This window comes from Drosophila hydei, unplaced genomic scaffold (assembly GCF_003285905.1).
Source record: "Drosophila hydei strain 15085-1641.00,03,60 unplaced genomic scaffold, DhydRS2 tig00000001-arrow-pilon, whole genome shotgun sequence".
Lineage (NCBI taxonomy): Eukaryota > Metazoa > Arthropoda > Insecta > Diptera > Drosophilidae > Drosophila > Drosophila hydei.
The window spans coordinates 10,101,929-10,120,317 of NW_022045643.1; the positions used below are offsets into that span (position 1 = coordinate 10,101,929).

At 40.6% G+C, this 18,389-nt stretch overlaps 5 protein-coding genes across 6 annotated transcripts in view; 2 read left to right on the forward strand and 3 right to left on the reverse strand.

The window, feature by feature from the left end:
- Window positions 1–152: 152 nt before the first annotated feature.
- LOC111604411 (sterol regulatory element-binding protein 1) lies at window positions 153–5,220 on the reverse strand. Of its 2 annotated transcripts, none has more exons than XM_023322467.2 (7): window positions 4,958–5,220; window positions 2,843–4,457; window positions 1,984–2,786; window positions 1,526–1,932; window positions 1,341–1,467; window positions 963–1,130; window positions 153–901 (listed from the first exon to the last, which is right to left on the reverse strand). In XM_023322467.2, the coding sequence occupies exons 2-7, from the start codon at window positions 4,404–4,406 to the stop codon at window positions 536–538; spliced, it is 3,435 nt and encodes a 1,144-aa protein (XP_023178235.2). In that variant the 5' UTR covers window positions 4,407–4,457; window positions 4,958–5,220; the 3' UTR covers window positions 153–535. The 2 variants fall into 2 exon arrangements, with proteins under 2 accessions (XP_023178235.2, XP_023178234.2); XM_023322466.2 differs by having other exon boundaries at window positions 2,843–4,460.
- Window positions 5,221–5,318: 98 nt separating this feature from the next.
- Window positions 5,319–8,036, forward strand: LOC111604412 (Y-box factor homolog). Its single transcript, XM_023322468.2, has 4 exons — window positions 5,319–5,841; window positions 6,568–7,296; window positions 7,371–7,462; window positions 7,976–8,036. Exons 1-4 carry the CDS (start codon window positions 5,715–5,717, stop codon window positions 8,021–8,023), a joined length of 996 nt encoding a protein of 331 aa, XP_023178236.1. The 5' UTR covers window positions 5,319–5,714; the 3' UTR covers window positions 8,024–8,036.
- Window positions 8,037–9,331: 1,295 nt separating this feature from the next.
- Window positions 9,332–10,344, reverse strand: LOC111604456. The gene is made up of 2 exons (XM_023322534.2): window positions 9,829–10,344; window positions 9,332–9,775 (listed from the first exon to the last, which is right to left on the reverse strand). Exons 1-2 carry the CDS (start codon window positions 10,309–10,311, stop codon window positions 9,401–9,403), a joined length of 858 nt encoding a protein of 285 aa, XP_023178302.1. The 5' UTR covers window positions 10,312–10,344; the 3' UTR covers window positions 9,332–9,400.
- Window positions 10,345–10,514: 170 nt separating this feature from the next.
- Window positions 10,515–12,004, reverse strand: LOC111604454. Its single transcript, XM_023322532.2, has 4 exons — window positions 11,692–12,004; window positions 11,124–11,638; window positions 10,946–11,067; window positions 10,515–10,879 (listed from the first exon to the last, which is right to left on the reverse strand). Exons 1-4 carry the CDS (start codon window positions 11,917–11,919, stop codon window positions 10,515–10,517), a joined length of 1,230 nt encoding a protein of 409 aa, XP_023178300.2. The 5' UTR covers window positions 11,920–12,004.
- Window positions 12,005–14,867: 2,863 nt separating this feature from the next.
- LOC111604405 (semaphorin-5A) overlaps window positions 14,868–18,389 on the forward strand; it is a 44,510-nt gene continuing 40,988 nt past the window's right edge. The window contains exon 1 of the mRNA XM_023322457.2: window positions 14,868–15,063. The gene's annotated coding sequence lies outside the window, so the exon portion shown is untranslated. The remainder of the gene's footprint in view (window positions 15,064–18,389) is intronic.

Consider the following 18,389-nt stretch of genomic DNA (forward strand, 5'->3'; position numbering starts at 1 on the left):
GACGCGATTTCATTTAATTGAATGGAACAATACATAATAAATTTAATTTATTATTTTTCATTTTTCAATTTTACTTATAAGACTTTATGCAGTCACAAAGTATCAGGATACATATATAAATTCCATTTAAAACAAGCTCTAGTCAATGTCAATGTTAAAGGTGTTCAATTTAATGTGCCCAGCTAATTTGACCAATTAACTGCATGCATGACATATTTATTTAAATAAATATTCATATTTATATGTGTAAATGTGTGTGGTAACCATTATCGTGAATAACCATATCGTTTAAACAAATTGTGAATAAAAGTAATTACTAACTAAACAGAAATTATATAGCAGGTAAGAAGCGTGGACATTGTATAGCAAACCCCAATCATGTTATCGGACACTTGCTGGGTGCAGTAAAACATCTGTTGTGTGCTGCCAATGCTTGGGGGAACTTTGTTCGATACAGTGTGCTCATCTATACGGTTGACTTTTTGCCTTGTGAACATTTGGGATTAGCTTAGTTTTCAGTTGAACTAATAGTAGGTTAAGCCTTCAGGGTCACTCCTCCACTACCCAGTGACTTCATCAGTTGATAGCATTCCTTGAGTTTACGCTTGTCACCCACTTTTTCTAGCGTTTTGGCTGCCTCAGCTAGGAGACCAGCACGCTCGCCCGGTGAACTTAAGAGGGCAGGTGGTAAATACTTGCAGGCCACATACATGGCAGCTGCTCGCTCCCGTTCGCCGCCCTCAAAGTTCTGATGTCGTCGATCTTTGCTGCCGCAAAAAATAGAAGATTGCGCATTACGTGAACGAAGACTTCTGTCTAGCAGCTGCTGCGTGGGGCATGGGGATGCGCCGGCCATCAAGCGGCAAACTGCCTCATACAAATAAATACGCGACTGAGCGTTCTGTGAATGCATAAATACGAAATTAGACTGTGCTTAGGTACATATATTTACATCAGCTTACCGGTATATTTTCAACAATGCTGCGCAGTGAATTCAAATCTGTTTGGAACTTTTCGAGCACATCACCAGCGACTTGATAGTATCCATCATCATCCATACCCATATGTTCCAGTTCCCACAAAGCTGTACGCGTCTCCAACAACCAATCACAGGTTAGCAACTGGAAGAGCTAAATCAAAAATAGTTCATTAATCATCTTGACAGCTTCCATTATCATCGTTCGAGAACGTCCGACGTTGCGAGTGAACTGCACGGAGCTTGCACTGCAGTTGTATTGCCGCAGAAAATAAAAGATACAGACAATGCGACTACAATGCACCTCCGTCACAGCTCCAAAGATGTCGGAATGATGAAAAAATGGGGCAGTGCTCCACCTTACCAATTTAATGCCCTTGGCATTGGTGATCCGATTAACTGTTAGGCATTCTTGCAGTTGTGCGCTGGACTCATCGCAGAGTCGGTTGATTGAATGCTTGAGGCGTTTATCCAAGGTGTTGCCGTTGTTCCTGCAAAGAAAGTAATATTAAATATGGACAGTATAATTATTTAAAAAGTAACACATACATGATCAGTATCATCTTGGCGCGTAGCACCGCATGCAAAGCTTTGGGCAGATGATCATTGTCGCTGCAGTGCTGCAGCTCAGTTGGCAGCTGCTTAATGCTGTCGTACAACTTCTCTGCCTGTGTGTCCTCTCCCAAAAGCCAGTGAACAGCAATTTCCAGGACATTAGCCCACCAGACTACATTTGTGTCACGTTCATCCTCGTCGGCCCATAGTGTATCGCGCAGCAGAGAAGTGTACTTCAGCACATTGCTTACAATGGTGCCGCTGTGTTGCTGCTGCAATTGCTCCGCCTCGCTGCCAGTATTGTTGTTGTTATTATTGTTCGGTGCCGTCTTGTTTTGTCGATGTGAACCGGCACCCACCAAGCACTGAATTGCCTTGTGCAGCAAATGCTCGCGATATTGCTGTAAGGTAAGAACAGTGAGTACAGATATGAAAGGAACCCATTCGCTCACCTTGATGGCATATGCAGCCGGATCGCATGGATTGCGCAAGCGTGTAAAGAAACCATCCTGTTCGCCAGCGATCAGCTCATAATTGAATACATGCGCGCCGCAGTATCCATAGCCATAAGTGGTAAATGCCCAGCGAAGCTCTTGCGTTTGCTCGGCGGCACGTGTACGCCCACATTCCTGACGTGCCCGACTCATGTAGTACCTGGCGCAGAGCTGCTGCAACCACTTGGGTGCACTTCGCTTCATCCTCAGCGCTGTCATTACATGAATGCAAATGGTCTCGCGTGGAGTTAGCAAATTATGCGCCACCTCAGCCATGTTGCTGGCGCAGAGAGCAAGCATAACGCCATTACGATCATTGCTACGATCGCCCGTCAAATGAAGTTGGTTCAAACGATTGAAGAGTAAAGCTAGTTCCCGTGCAGAGGACAAGGCACGCTTGCGAGTCGTTGCATTGCAAAAGAGTCCGCCAGAACGACGGGAGAGCACACGACCCAACCAGAGTCGATGAAATAGAAAACGCAGAAACTGCCAGAGAGTATGTAGGTGACATTCCAGTCGAGACGTCGGCAAATTCAGTCCATACATGTGCAAGCAGTTCAGGTAACCGGTATAGGCCTGCGCATGTTGGCCCTGGGCAAAGTGAGTTTCGGCCCGTTTCTTGTGCTGATAGTAGGCATCCGTTTGCACATCCAGCTGGGGATCACCGTACACCAAGACCTTGACCAGGCAGCCGAACATGAAAATCAAATTCAAAAGCCATAACCAAGAGCTAGGATGCCATCCAATGTAGTCCGCGTTATCTGAAATATTGCATCTTATCAATAATTTATTAATTTATAGCCAGTTTTTCTTTTACCATCGTAAGCCAAAATACTGCGCCTTTGGCGGCTCATCTCGCCACCAAGATCGTCATCATCAAAATCATTGGAGTCCGTGCCGAACTGACTGTGTTGTAAGAGCTTTTTGAAGGGATTAACTGCCAAGACAGCAAACATAAACATGCAAAGCGCGAGCCGGGAATGATTGGCCATGCCTCGCATAGAGCTGGGCACCACCAGCACCTCATCCTTGCTGCTGCAGCTACCTGTGGAGCCGCCGTATGGTGATGGTGGCAGCGAAATATCCGAGTGCAACGGCGATGACGAGGGATCGGATATATCGCTTCGTGGCGGAGTCAAACCAGCATCCGTATCGCAAGTAGATTGCTGACGACGTTTCTTTGACGTTGAATTCACAATTGTGTTGCTGTTGCTGTTGCCCAGCTGCAGCAGATCCTTAACCTTGGAGCCGTCGCGTGCCATCAGCTCACGCTGCAGACGCTGTAGCTCTGATTTGAGGTCATAGTTCTGTCTCTGTAAATCGCGAATCTTGTCAATGGACTTGCGTAGCACAGCCGATTTGTTCAGCTTCGCCGCATCGCCGACAACGAGATTTTTCAGCTCGATAATCTTGTCGTTTATAGAGGTGCGATAACGTCGCTCAATCGCATTGTGAGCCGAGCGTTTAACCTCCTTCACCTTTGGCTGCACGCGCTGAATGGCGACCTTAGCAGCAGGTGCTGCTGTTACGGATGGTACAGGTGCGGCTGCAGGTGCTGGGGCCAGCTCCACAGGCGTTGCCTTTGGAGTTGCTTTTGGACTAGCAGTCGCTGCCACTGTCTCGAGCAGCACGGGCATCGGGGCAGCTGCCAATATAGTTGCATTGCTGCCGGTGTACATCAGCGTTGTGGCCGGATTAACAGCAGGCGCTTGTAGAAGAAAACTTTGCTTAACCGCCGGCAACATGGCTGGCATTTTCTTGCTGGCATAATGCGGACCTTTAGCCGGAGTAGACGTCGACGGTGGGGCTGCTGCAGATGGTGGAGGTGACGAGGTTTCCGGTAGCTGATAAACAAAATCATTGTTGCATGTTGTCGTATACAAAATGGTTGGCGCGGGCGAAGGCAGCGGCAAACGCTGGCTGTTGTCCATATGGTGAATGGTTGTAGTGGGCTGTGGCTTTAACAGCTGCGGCAATGCCTGCGGACTAAAGCTCGGATTAGAGGCAATTAGCGGATCCGTTTTGTATAAGGGCGGGTCGAATAGATTGCTCTGCTGCGAGAGTAGCTCCTCCTTGATGTGCACGGGAGAAGTGTGCTCGCTCTTCACATGTTGTTGCTGTTGTTGTTGTGGAGGTTGTTGTTGTTGTTGTACGCGCAGTGGCGGCGATTGCTGTGGTAGCTGTTGCATGTCCAAAGCGCATTCCAGCAACGGCGTTGAATTGTTCATATCTAAATCCAAGTCCATTTCATTCAAAAACGTGTTCAGCATATCGGAGGGTATCATTTCTTTGATTATACTCAAAGCATCTTCCTCCTCCTTCCACATATCCATTGTATTGGACATGAACTCCATGTCCAACGATGCTGGATCGATGTCCATAATTTAAATTCTTTCAACTGACGTGTTTATTGGTTTGATTTTCAGTTGAGGCTACTGATAAAAAAAAGGGTTATCAATGACTGACTTCTAAATACCCTGTATGATTATATTAACAAACATTAAAGATTATAATTTTTTAGTTTTATAAAAATAAAAATAATTCGCTGAAATTCATGCTACCCTATTTGACCATTTTTTGTTTTGAGGGTATTGTTATGCTGTAATCATTGTTTTGTTTATGAAATGTCGATTTCAAAGCGGCGCAATAACACCGTCACAAACAAAAACAAATAAACACACACTCACACCAACACACGCACACACACATATAAAACACATGCACACGCTTATGAACGTGAAAAGCGCTTCTCGACCAATCAGATTGCGCGCGAGAATCATACGATGTGACGGCAAAGCGCCGTTGTCACCTCCACTTTCCAGTTAATTGACCAGCAAACAATTAAAACACATGAAAACGTTATTATTTAATGCATATGATAAATATTGTATAAAACTAGCAGTGCACTATGCTTTTTGTTCGCTTAAATCACCTAATTATCCAATAAGTACTGTGTTGATGGTTTTAAACACTATTGCAGTTTGTTGTCGGCCATAATATATCTCCAAATATCTATAGACTGCAGTTCACATACGCAAACACGATTTCACTTGTGTATGCACATTCCAATTGTTTTTGGTTTTCTCCTATAATCAATAAACAAATTGTACAAGAGCTTTATGAAATAAACAGCCGACCGAAACGACCCTAATAAATATCTGATTGAATTTATCGACGTATATCGGTAAAACTGCGATATATACTATTAATTAAAGACCAGTTCGTAAAAACATAAAAACACCCCATTTCGTGCTGTCACACAATACTAGACACCTATCGATATTACTAAAGCAACTATGTGCTAGAGCAATCGAAAAATTGTACAACACTTACTATAGCTGCCATGTTTCACTTCCTGTGCTTGCGAACAAAATAGAATCGCCAAGAAAACCCTGCGAGTGAGTGTTTTAACATCACACTCGAAAATAACATCAAAGTGGTAGTTGAAAGAGTGCCACAACTCGAACCGCACTTTTACCAACACCAACCGATTAATTGAAATCAGCAGCCAAAAACTCAAGTCAAGAAAAAACAAAGTTGCGGCAACCAGCAGACGAAAGCTTTGCCGCACTCCGTGTACAAAACAGCAGGAGAGGGTACTTTATTTATTCTTGCTTTTATTTTTGGAAGCTCGAGTGTGTAGGTGTGTGTGCGTTTGAGGTAGAAGAACAACGAACGTAGCTAGAAAGATGGCAGACTCGGAAAAACAGCAGCAGCTACCCATTGAACAGCAGCAGCCGCTGGCCCAGGAAGAACAGCAGGATGAGGGGCAGCAAGCGCAGGGCAAGCCCGCGCCGCCACCAAAGGAAATAGTTGGTAAGCTTACAAATTAATTTACATTTTCATTCATCTAAACACATGGCAAGTGCTACCAAAATAGCAATGAAAGGAACGGCGGGCTATATGTGAAAAATGTGCGTGTTTATGTGTGTGTGTGCGTGTCTTAAAATATACGCGCGCCGCCATTTTGTATGCTGCACATACATACATATAAATTCATACATTCGCCGGCTCGTCCGCAGCCGCATGTGAAAAGCGGCGCAAGAAACGAAATGAAAATTCTACTTTTTGCCGGTGGCACAGCCCACCCCCGCGGCCCCATCATACGCCTGACCGAACAAATGCTGGCAACCCAATTTGTTAGCCGTCGTTCTGGCTGCCAGTTCTCTTTTCTTTTCTCTCTCTCACTCGCTCAGTCTATCGGTGCGCGCACTCTCTTACCCCAAACGAGAGTGAATTGTACGGGTTTAAATATACGTGTGTATGTGTGTGTGTGTGTTCATTGTTTTGGTAACTTTATTTGTATACACAGTAGTTTGGGCACCCAATAGAAACTTTTTCGGCATGTGAAACAGACAGGATTTCTTCGTTGTTTTGATAGGTATTAAATGATTTCATGGGTTTTATCGTAATAAATCAGAATTAGTGTTAACATATTTCAAAGTTATCTTATGTTATAGTGTAATTGTGTTATTTATCGATTAAATAATTGTGAAAAATTAGTTTACTTATCTAACCTAACAAATTAAACATTTTTTGCAGCCACTAAAGTTACCGGCACCGTGAAATGGTTCAACGTGAAGAGCGGCTACGGCTTCATCAACCGCAACGACACCAGAGAGGACGTCTTTGTACACCAGAGTGCCATTGCGCGCAACAATCCGAAGAAGGCGGTCCGCTCGGTCGGCGATGGTGAACTTGTTGAATTCGATGTGGTAATTGGTGAGAAGGGCAACGAGGCGGCTAACGTAACTGGGCCATCTGGAGAGCCGGTGCGCGGCAGTCAGTTTGCTGCTGACAAACGTCGCAACTTCCGCCCATGGATGAAGAAGAATCGCCGCAAGCAACCTGGCGAGGGTGACAACGAAGGTGATGAAATGGCGCCTGCACAACAGCAGCAGCAACAGCAGCTGGATGGCCAGCAACAACAGCAAATGCAGTCGGGTCCACGCCAGCCACGTCAGAACTATCGTCGTGGACCCGGTGGCGGCCCTGGTGGTCCACCCGGTGGCCCACGCGGAGCTCCACGTGGCGGCGGACCACCCGGTGGACTCGGACAACGTCGCTACAACAACTATTATCCACGCCAGACACGTCGCGTACTAGGTGGCGGCGATGGCAGTGCTGAACATGGCGTTCATGATTCCAATTCTGATGGTCTGCAGCGAGGCGGCGATGGACAGCCGCGTCGTGGTGGAGGCGTTGGTGGACCCCAGCGACGCTTCTTCCGACGCAACGGACCACCGCCGCGTCGTGATGGTGGCGAGTACAGTAAGTATTCGCATGGCGAATGTTAAAAAATGAGTTGATTAAGAAACAAATTGTTTTTATTTTTCTGCTTTTAGTCCAAGGCGGCCAAGGACCGTTACGTCCACGTCGTCAGAATCGCAAACCCAATGGACCTGGCGGCGGTGGCATGGACCAGCAGTCACAGCAGGTAATGAACTAAAAGCCAAAAGCAAACAAACAAACACCAACGATAACAACCACAACATCAACAACAAAAACTACATCTTTAACAACAAGCAGCACTGCAAGAACAACAATAATAACTACAACAACAACAGCGTGGCTTTCGGTGGCGGCAACTACAAACTAACGAGAATAATGCATTAAAACGTGCTCATAATTAACCACTAACATACACTCACAAACACACATACCTATACATATTCATAAATATATATATATGTTTGGGTAGTTAACATAAGAGGCTTTTTGGTTATTAACATTTCATTTAGAATGCATGTGACAGCGCGCCGCTGAATTAACGTTACATATGTATCTGTACATAGATTTATTTGTGGGGCTAACATGATGCAACGAAATGTGTTAGACTTAACAGCATACAAATTACTCCAACATTTGCCATCGATCTTAATTACTTTGTTTATCTTTATTATTTATTATTATTTCAATATCTGACATATTGCCCGACCCCATCTCATAGAACGGCGCTCAAGAGCTGCAAAATACAACAACAGAAAGCACCGCTTAAACAAAACAAAAAAGAAAAACAAACTTAAAAAAAAGTCAATCGTCAAAAACTACTACAACAAGCAGCAGCAACTATTGCATTAGGCCGTAACAACAACTACAATATCAACTACAGATGCAGTAGCAGCAACAACAACAAGAAAAATAATCAACAGCAACAGGTGGAAATGAAAATTCGTCCATGTATAAATTTGTAAATGGGCCGCCGCATATTTTATGTTTTGTTTTCATCTGGGACAAGCAACAGGAAAACCAAAATGTAAAATTTACAAATGATAAACCAAAAAATGCAAAAACCAACAACTTCAAATTCAATTCAATGATATATTTGATATACCATATTTATGTGTGTGCATGGCAAAAAAATTGCATAAATTTCAAATTGTATTATAAAATCAGCGAAGGCAAACAATAAACTTCATAGACACAGAAGCCTAAAATTAATATATTAGAGGCAAAAAATGCATATATACATATGCATACGTTTATATATGTATATAGATATATATATATATATATTTATATATAGATATTTATATATATATCTATATTTATACACATATTTATACAAAGAAAACAAAAAATAATTATTTGAATATCATGAATTTGTAATTTTACATGAAAGTTTTGTTGTACGTGTTTGTTACCAGCTTTCAATTTTTAGAGTTTCGTATCGAAGATGTTGACCAAAAAATCTAACATTAAAAATGAATTCATTTATGCAACACATACGCTCACACACACATACACACAGACACCTCATTGATTGTACCATCATTGAGATACATCTGAAATACGTAAGCTCTCAATACTGAAAGTCACATTTAATTGTAATACTAAAATTCAGATCAGGAGAAACTTATTCAATATATGCCCCGCAAATGTACACGAAACATCAAGCGAAAGCAGATGAGAGCAAACAGTTTGTAATTCACAGGAAAGAAAAGTATATACAAAATGCAAAATGCAACAAAGAAAAACAAACAAAAAAAAACTAAAAAATATATTGGAAAAAATAAAAAAATTGAAAAATATGAAAAGACATTTCATCATTTATTGGGTTAACTATATATAGTAAAAATAGATTTTACATGTAAATAAGCCTAGAATCTATCTCTGTTTAAATTAGGATCAGGATAGCAATTATTTAAGATTTCTTATAGAAAGATTTATTCTTTAGAAAACCATTGAGATGATTCGTTTGCAATTGCTCTTAACTTCAGAGCAAGAACAAATGGCAATGAAATATTAGGTCCAACTAAAAAGCAACTACATTTTCAGAATTTTTCATCTTCTATGGGGATATATATTTATATTATATAAAAATTAATTTAATTAAACCTATGTTAGCCATGTTAAAGAGTACTTAATTCGAGCCTTACAAATTGGTGGTCAGCGATGTCACCGTCGAAAGATTTAACCGTTCCAATCTGCCCAATACTAGAAGCTCATCAATCGATCGTTTCGCATAGAATTTTTGCTCTTCGCTCAATTTGAGAAATGCGTGCGCCCAGGCTCGGGCATAGCTTTCGGCCTCAGAGATCGCATTGCCGTCAATGTGTATTTCGTTCGCAGAATTGGGTCGAATTGTTTCCTTACTGAAATCCATCGATACATCTTCAGTAACATTGTCTATTTCAATGGGATGCTCTTCGGTTATTTCGGGTGGCCAGGCCTCATCCTCTGAGAACAACTTGATAAGTGGTCTTTCAATGGTTTTATGATTTGTTTCCGGTGAACCAATTGGCTCAATCTATTAAAGGAGAGACAAATTAGAAGCATATTCGTCTACTGGGCAGCACTCACCTCTACATTCGAGGCAGATGTGATGTTTAGTTCCTCATAGTCATCTTCCTCATCGCTGTATTCTACTGTCGTCTTCGTATCGTTGAACTCATCGTACAGTTGAATTTGCCGCTTACTCGATGCCATTGGCATCCTTTGCTCATTGTTACGGATGTGTGGCGTCTTCGAAGAATCGGCGTCTTTGCCGTGCTGCTTCAGATAGCGCACATGGCATTTGTGTATGCGCAGATTGGACGTAGTACCTCCAGTTGATTGCATTACACGCTTGCATCCCAAGCAATAGTATCTCCATTTTAGCTTAGTGCCGTCCGGACGGGCAATTTCCCTGTACACGTTCCACACAGAACTGCGTTTTTTCTTTTTTACTAGCCTGTACTGGCCATCATGGATTTTAAGTAATATATCCAACTGTGATTCTGTGCACTTTGCCTCTTCTTCCTGAACATTTATTACAAACATTGCTTGTTTTATAGGCTTTGCCATAGCGTGTTAAAAAGTGTGACCGTCTCCGGTAAACTCTAGTTTACAATGCCAAAAAAAAATACTAAAAAGCCTTGTGTTAATATTAACACTATTTTTCTAATTAGAATTTGATTTAATATTACATTTCATATTAAAAAATATTGTCAGACTTTAAATTACGAATTATTAATAATAATATTTTTAAGTACGCAATCTTTACTATTTTATTTTGCATTTCGTAGCAATTCAATTAACGTTTTGCTTATCGATGTAAGTTCTCTGGATATATGTTTCATGACCTGTAGTTTCTGTTTCTCAATAACTAACTTCTCTTCTTCGATATCCAACATACGATTTGTTGGAACTTCTCTGGATGCGTAATGATAATCGTCTTTCTCTGATCTTGGTAAAATTACCGGAGGTTGCTCTACTTTTTCATCTACTTGATCTTGTTCTTCTAAGTCTTCTGCGACGTGTTCAGTCTCGTCTGTGGGCATAGGTTGATGCTCCAATTGTTTATGCTCCTGTGAATTGCTATGATTTTCATTTTCCACATCACTGCTGTCCGAGTTAAAAAATGTCGACGACTCTGCATTAAGAAGTTTTCATTATCAGTCTATAAAAAATTCTTAATATGTTTATTTAAGCTACTTACCCGTATTATCGAATATAATTTCTTCAAAATCCACAGAGGGTGTTCCAATTAACAAAGATTGAACTCTTTTAAAATATCGCCAATTTGTAGGATTTCCAGATTTTATCTTTTTCAGTTCTAACCTAGTTTAGAAAATAATTTATGTTTATATACACGTAAATATATATATATAACACACCTGAATTTTCGAGACATATTGTCCATTTTTGATTTGATTTCTCTATGACTTGGTCCATATTCGCTCATTTCCTCGGCCATTTCTTTGTGTATGAGGGAATTCTTTCGTGGACCTCGAATTTCCTTTAAGTTCTTTTCCCATAGATCCAGGAATATGTTTGTTGATTTTGGTGACCATTCAAATCGACTGAGACTGTCTGGTCTTGGACGATTTGGCTTATGTTCTGGTACCCTTAAAGCTTCGTCATTCACATATACATTATGTTCATCGTGTAATGAGACTTTGTCTTCCACTTCACCGCCCTCCTCCTCTTCTTCTTCCTCTTCAGAGGAAAGACTGATATTTTTATATACAATCTGTTGGGTATCCTGTGTTGGGTCCTGGGCTCTTGTACTGTGAATGGCAGGATCTGTGTTTTTAGGTGAACAGGAATCATCGGAAAAGAGCTGAAGCAACGGTCGTATCGTAGATGTCAATGTCTTAAGAGCGTGTTTCTCGTTGTCGGCGTGATCCATCTATAGGGATAATTGATTAGTTTTTAATTTCATAGTGTACGATGTGTGCCTGCCTCTGCTTCTGTCATATATTCCATATCACTCAATTGGGACATTTCCTCCTCCTGGTATACTTCTGGTTGAGACAACAAATTGCTCTGCTTCAATTTTGTTTGGCTAAATCGTTTGTTAGCCGCTTTTTGGACTGTCGGTACAGAGGCTCTGTGTATTATTTTCAATTTCTTGTTGCTGTTAATGACCCGATAACGTTGAGGGATATGCTGGCCATTGTTGGATCTCATTGTGTGCTAGGTATTATTATTATTTTTGTTTACAGTATTTGTTATAAGCCTGCAGCTGCTTCTTCTAGTTTGGCATTTTACAACACCAATGCATGATGCTTTAAACACTTTCGATAACATTTCGATAAGAGTGAGTTGGCTGCAGATAATAAATACTGGTTTTAGTTCGATAAGCATTATTGGGCGCGCAATTTAAATTGCCTTCTATTTAAATTTGCCATAACTTTACAATTTTCAGTTTAAATATATAAACCTCTAAAATGTATGCATTTGCAGAATGGGAGCAAGATAAGTTACTTACTACACACAATTGTTGTTATGTAAATCTAAATAAATTGCTGACATCAGCAATTGTCATCGACGCAATGAAGATTCGCACGCATTTTAGCTAATCATCTACATTTGGAAAGAGGGGCTAGCTGAGAAAGAGCACAAGAAAAACGGACGACAACAATCAACGACAATTGCGCCACGATTACGTCTAATGGGAGCTGTTCCATCTCTCACAGAATTGAAAAGCTGAACCCCCAAGGCCTCGATGTGTTTGTTTTTACCAGCAGCTGAGTCGACTCCAAGCGCTGTCTGACCGAGCGAACTGACAACGACTTCAAAACCCAATTTAAGTAGGCATCATCCTGCAACCAGTTTGCGCTTATTAAAGTTTGTTTTATTCCCCCTTCGAAATTTTGGCTCGTGTTCTCTTTGCACGCAGCTGTTTTGGGTAAAAATTAGCACTTAAATTGTCGCTTTAACGAAATATTAAACTTTGTTGGAGGTGCCGCAGGTGCAGAAATGTTTGTGGCACGAGCTGATTTGATAAAACAGCTGCTGCTTGAAAATTTGCTGGCTTGCCACAAAGCCATATATTTGTATAAGTCTGGATGCTCTCTATGTGGCTTTCCTTAGTGTTTCAGACTTAATTGTTTTTTGCGGTTGTTGTTTGGCCGTTGTCTCAACAACACTGTTGTTGTTGCCAGCTGGGAAAGACAGCAGCAACAACAAACATGACCATGACTTTGTGCAACGTTCAACTTGATTATAGCCCATGCATTAGCATTATTATGGCGACTGGCGAGCGGCGAGTGGCGAGTGGAGACCTTATTTGCTTCTTGGCGCATAATTTAAGTTAAAGCCTCTCGCACAAATGTCGCCTCATTGTTGCAATGACGTTTGTTGCCTACGCGATTGCATGCAGCCTGTTCATGATGGCCCAGACTGCAACCTCTGCTGGCTGCCTTCTGGCGCTTGATTGCAGGTTGTCATGAGCCTGGCTCTTGGCTCATCCAAAGCTCCGCTGTGGCCTGTCGCAGCTGACATGTTGCATATCCTATGGCCATGTCTCTCAATTGCATTTATGTTCACCATGTCCCTTTTTCTTGACGTGGGTCGCTTGTATTTCTTGGGCTTTACTTTAACTGGTTTCTGTTTTTTTGTTTTGCCATAAGGCGGGGCTTTTGGGAGCTGCACTCGATTTACCTTCGATTAGTTTTGGCTCGTGTCACGTCCCAGCCCATCATATTGGGCAACACACACCTCTAGCTGCAACAGACTGCAAAGCGCATCCACTGCCCACCTTATTCATGCGGCCTGTGTGGGTGGCACCACTAGATAAGATATGTTTACTTAAACCAAACAAAATCTACATAAATGTGGCACAGCTAAAAACCAGCTTAAGCGTTTACAGCGTACCTACTTTTACATGCACACATATGTACACACATACACACACACACACACTATGGATTAGAGTTGCGAACCAGGAACATCTGGAAAGGAACATTTGGCAATGTGGGATATGGAACAAAGTTAGTTTACAAAACAATATATAAATAAACAAACTAAAATTACAATTTTAAATCGATTAATTCGTTAACCGTTATCATGTCTTGCATCTAACTGTAAAAAAATCTTTAAATGACCAACAGCTCTTGGTAAGGTCAAGCTTTAGACAAAACCCCAGAGATAACCAAAAAGACTCTGAGCACACACAAAATCATCTGCTAATGCTCGCTGGGATGGACAGATTGAACTCTGAAACTAATTTGATTTGACGCAAGGCAATTTACGACTGCCTCGCGTGGAGCGGCACGTTGGGCCTGGAGGTTGGGGGCTTATCTGGGCGGCTATGCGCGCGTCTCTAACAATTCGGGGCCATCAAATTAATTACGTACTTCGTATGAAGAGAGAAGAAACAGTAGCTGTAAAAAGTTAATGAGCTGCGGCGTAGGCACAAAACGCAAGCAAAGAACGAGAGACGACGACGACAACAGCAACGGGCACAACCAGAAGTCGAAATAAAAACAAAAGCAAAGAACGCATCGTGATCGAAGATCGCGTTTGTTTTGATTATGTGACAAACAAAGCAGAAGAAAAGAAGCAGAAGCAGAGAACGACGAAATGAAAAAGAATTGAAAAAACGTCGTTTGTTGGCTTTTAATTTAAAAAGTTGCTGGCAAAGGCAGTATAAAGCGTGCAGAGCGCAAACGTAAGCAAGAGAAACCAAGAGATCGCCATACCATACCATAGAAGGAGACGTAAAAAGGGGTAGATCGGCAGAGCAAGCGCAACAAGCAAACAAACACATTTGCCACATGTGGCAAGCAGTTAAACTCAAGCAAACTGGTTTTACACTCCCACACATACATGCACACACAAACACTAACACAGACACAATGACAACAAGCACAACAAAACAGAAACTGAGAGAGGTCGAGAGAGTACGTGAGCGATTGAACGAGCGTATGTGCGTTTGTGCTTGTGTTCGCTCACGCGCTCAAAGTTTGAAGCTCAGCTCCGGTTCAGGTTCAGTCGAGGTTTCAGGCTCGTTCGTTTTTGACGCGTTCGTCGTGGCAAATTTTTGTGCAACTTTTTCCATTTGTTGTGATTTTGACAAGCATTTAAAATCAATAAAATATTAATAGTGTATAACAACTGTCTATCAAAGCTTCAATAATGCGCTGTTCTGCGTGCTTAGACATAAATAAAAGTTGAATGTGCTGCCAATATCAAGCACAGAATATTAAATTATTCAAATAAACTTTTAGTGTCTGTGCGAAGAAAGTAACTTTTTTAGTTTTTTTCTTAGATTTCTTTAGATATTATTGCTGTGTAAAAACGAACAAAGCATTACAGGAATTACGTTAGGTAAGTAAAGCATATATATATATATATATATATATATATATATATATACAAATATAAATGTATAATAAAATTCAATTTATTTGCATAAATTTATATTCGTATACAATCACTCCCTGGCACCTTTTATATCGCGTATTCATATTGTGCATGCAATAAGAGGCGCATAAACCTGACCTAGGAAACCGAATCGATCTTGATGTATGATGAATCGTGAACCATGAACGGTGAACTGGACTCATGTTCAATAGTATTTCCAGTTCATTTTTGTTTTATTTGAGACATTTCTTTTGAGTTCATTTATTTTCATAGTTTTTCACTTAGATATAAGCATATACATCATTATATATAATATCTTTCAAGATTGTACATAAACTTAGTTGCAGATCTTAGTCGTCTAATTAACATTTTGACTCTCTCATATTTCATATTACGAAAAAGCGACTGCAATTGATTGCATTCATTTGATAACTCTCTTTTAAATGTTATCCTTTCATTTTATAGACTCAAAATTTTGTTATTGAACTGCGGCACGAGCATGAAAGTGGGTTATATTAATAAGTAAAAAAGGCGTTTTGGCTTGGCATCATCTTTAGGCTTAAGCAGCTGGGCCAATCTTATGGCTGCTCATGGCTCCAGAGTCTCCGAGATTCGTGACTCGTTTGCGTGCTGGCCAAAGCGAGTGGGTCGCTTGGAAACCTTTTTTTTGCCCATGCCAAGCCAGGCACTGGGTACCAAATATAATCGTTCGATTGATAAGTTAAGCCACTCAGTTGCTGGTCATGTTGCTCTAATTTATTTACGCCTTGAAGTTTCCGCCTACCTTTCTATCAAAAGGCATTGCAATAAAATATATATTGTTGCTGGCAGAGCTATATCAATGCACTCTGGTCACTCTCCGCCCACGCAAACAATGCCAACAGACATTGCCCTCGACAGTTCCATAATTCTCCAGCTTAATTGATTACAATAAAGTCCGAGTGCAAAGCTGTGGGTGGATAGTTTCTATACAGCAGATAAAACACACAGATGTTTTCCTTTTGTTACGCCTACCTTCAGCTAAATTACCTTTAAATAAACCATGATTCCAGCATAAATATCTGCTATGATAAAGCTCTTATCTTTACTGTTCAATGAGGCTTCACTTATCTTCGCTAACGTGAAGCCCACTTCATGAGTTCTTTTTAGCTGGTTGATAATATTGGGTATTTTTGAAAAATGGTCTTGAATCTGTGCATATAATATTTATTATACAATATATGTTTTTTTGCCGATAAAAGCGTTTGTTTCCTGGAAGTTGTATAAAATTGAAGGAGGAAACTGATGATACGACTAAAAGTGATTCACTTTTGGCATAGGCAAAGATTATTTTTAGTTATATTATTAATATACAATAGCACAAAAGTTGATAAATATTTTAAGTCAAATCAACTTAATTCATTTAATTTAATAAAAATTTTATGATTATTTATTTTTTTTTATTAGATTAGAACTTTGACAATAAATCTATCAAAAATTATTATAAAATATCGAAAATCTATTTTATTTCTCTATTTCTAGTTTAGTCTTAGCTAATGGTAAGTGCAGCTCTAAAATGTCCTGAGAGCAGATAAAAGAAAGTCCATTTACAATGATTATTATGTGTCAGGTCTGTTCAACATGCAGCAGTTGCTTCAACGAGAGAAGCATGTCGCTGTCCGCAGTTAGCTGTTAGATGGTAGATGGCAGACTGTGTCTTGTAGAGTGGCATTGGATCGCAACGCCATCGCTTGTCACTAAATTGACCCATTTCAGAGCTTGAGGCAATGCCATACGAAATATAATAAAAAAAATATCCAGAAACCAGACTGACGACTCAGACAAAGCCTAGAATCTGCCTCACTCCACCTCCGTTAGGCACCACGAACAAGTTGCAAGTTGTGAGTGCATGTTGTACATGGTACATGCCCGAAACTGAAACTGTTGGCATTCCTTGGCTGCCAACTTTTGGCGGCCACTGTCAGCTCTGCCTGGCTGTACAGTTGTCCGGCTGTTGATCTGCTGTGTCTGACCATTACATTCTTATCTTAATATGCACATTTCTTTGTGCTTCTGGGTCTGGTCTGGTCTGTTCCTCCTGGGGTCGCCACTAGAGTGAGCGAGATGGCTGCTCACGTGCTTGGCCCACAGATGAGCACATGCTTCGCTCTCGCACTGCCTCTCTCTCTCTCTCTCCTTCGCTTAAGCTGAGATGTGTGCTCATTAACAAGGCAAGTAACGGTACATACTGTTGCCAGTTATATAATATATATATATATGTATGTGCATATGTGTATGTTATTATTTGTATGCACTTACATACATATATAGTTTAGCATGGGCATGCCACATGTAGTACCTAATAAATCAATGTGGCAGACGAGTCCGACTGGAGTTTCGTTGGCCTTCTGCACGTTCGTCTGCTAATGACATAAATTGTCCACTTCACATACACACATAGACGTCGGGCAGTTATTGACGACTTAATTATGCTGATGAATGCATTTTCGCAAATGCTTTGCGCGGCGGCAAGCAATTGAAATGTGCAACAGTGCAACAAGCAGTTGAGTTATCTGACAGCGTTTAAATATGTATATGCAACTTAAACGATACGCAGAAATAAGACAACTTCACAAAAACTGGTTCACAGTGCAAGAACCAAGAGACGAGCACGTACCAGTCATAAAAACGCTTCCTTACTAAGCAAATATACCCAGAAGTATGCTACACGCAATTCGCAAATGTTTGCATACTAATAATATGTACAGTCTTACAGATGCAAAGGCATAAATATAACTAGATCAAGCATATATGTGTACATCTCTGTTTTTTAACTAAAACTTTATTACTTTTAAGCTTTATTCATGTTTTGGTTCAATTTCAATTCCACAGTTAAAATAGTTCACGTTTTGGTTCATTGGGTAAAGTTCTAGCTACGAACCAGTTCAGTCCAAAGGCAATTCACAGCGAGTACCTACATGGAACGAGCTGGTTCAATTAAGTCTTGTAGCTTTGTCTGCTTCAGTTCGTGGCTTAAAAATTATTTACTTTGTGATTCTTTAAAGTAAATATGTATTTAAAATTTAATAAACAAATATCTGCAAGCCAATAGGCTATGCCTTGCTCCATCTATTTATAAAATACAAGTTTGTTTCTTTAATCCTCAGCAATAATCCAATTATTTTTAGCAAATGCCTTAACTAAAATTTGTTAAAGTCGGTAAATCAACCTTCGAACGGAATCCATTAATAAGTATTATGTCCAATGTCGTGGCTAGTTTGTTGCCAAAACCCCAAAAATAACCATAAACA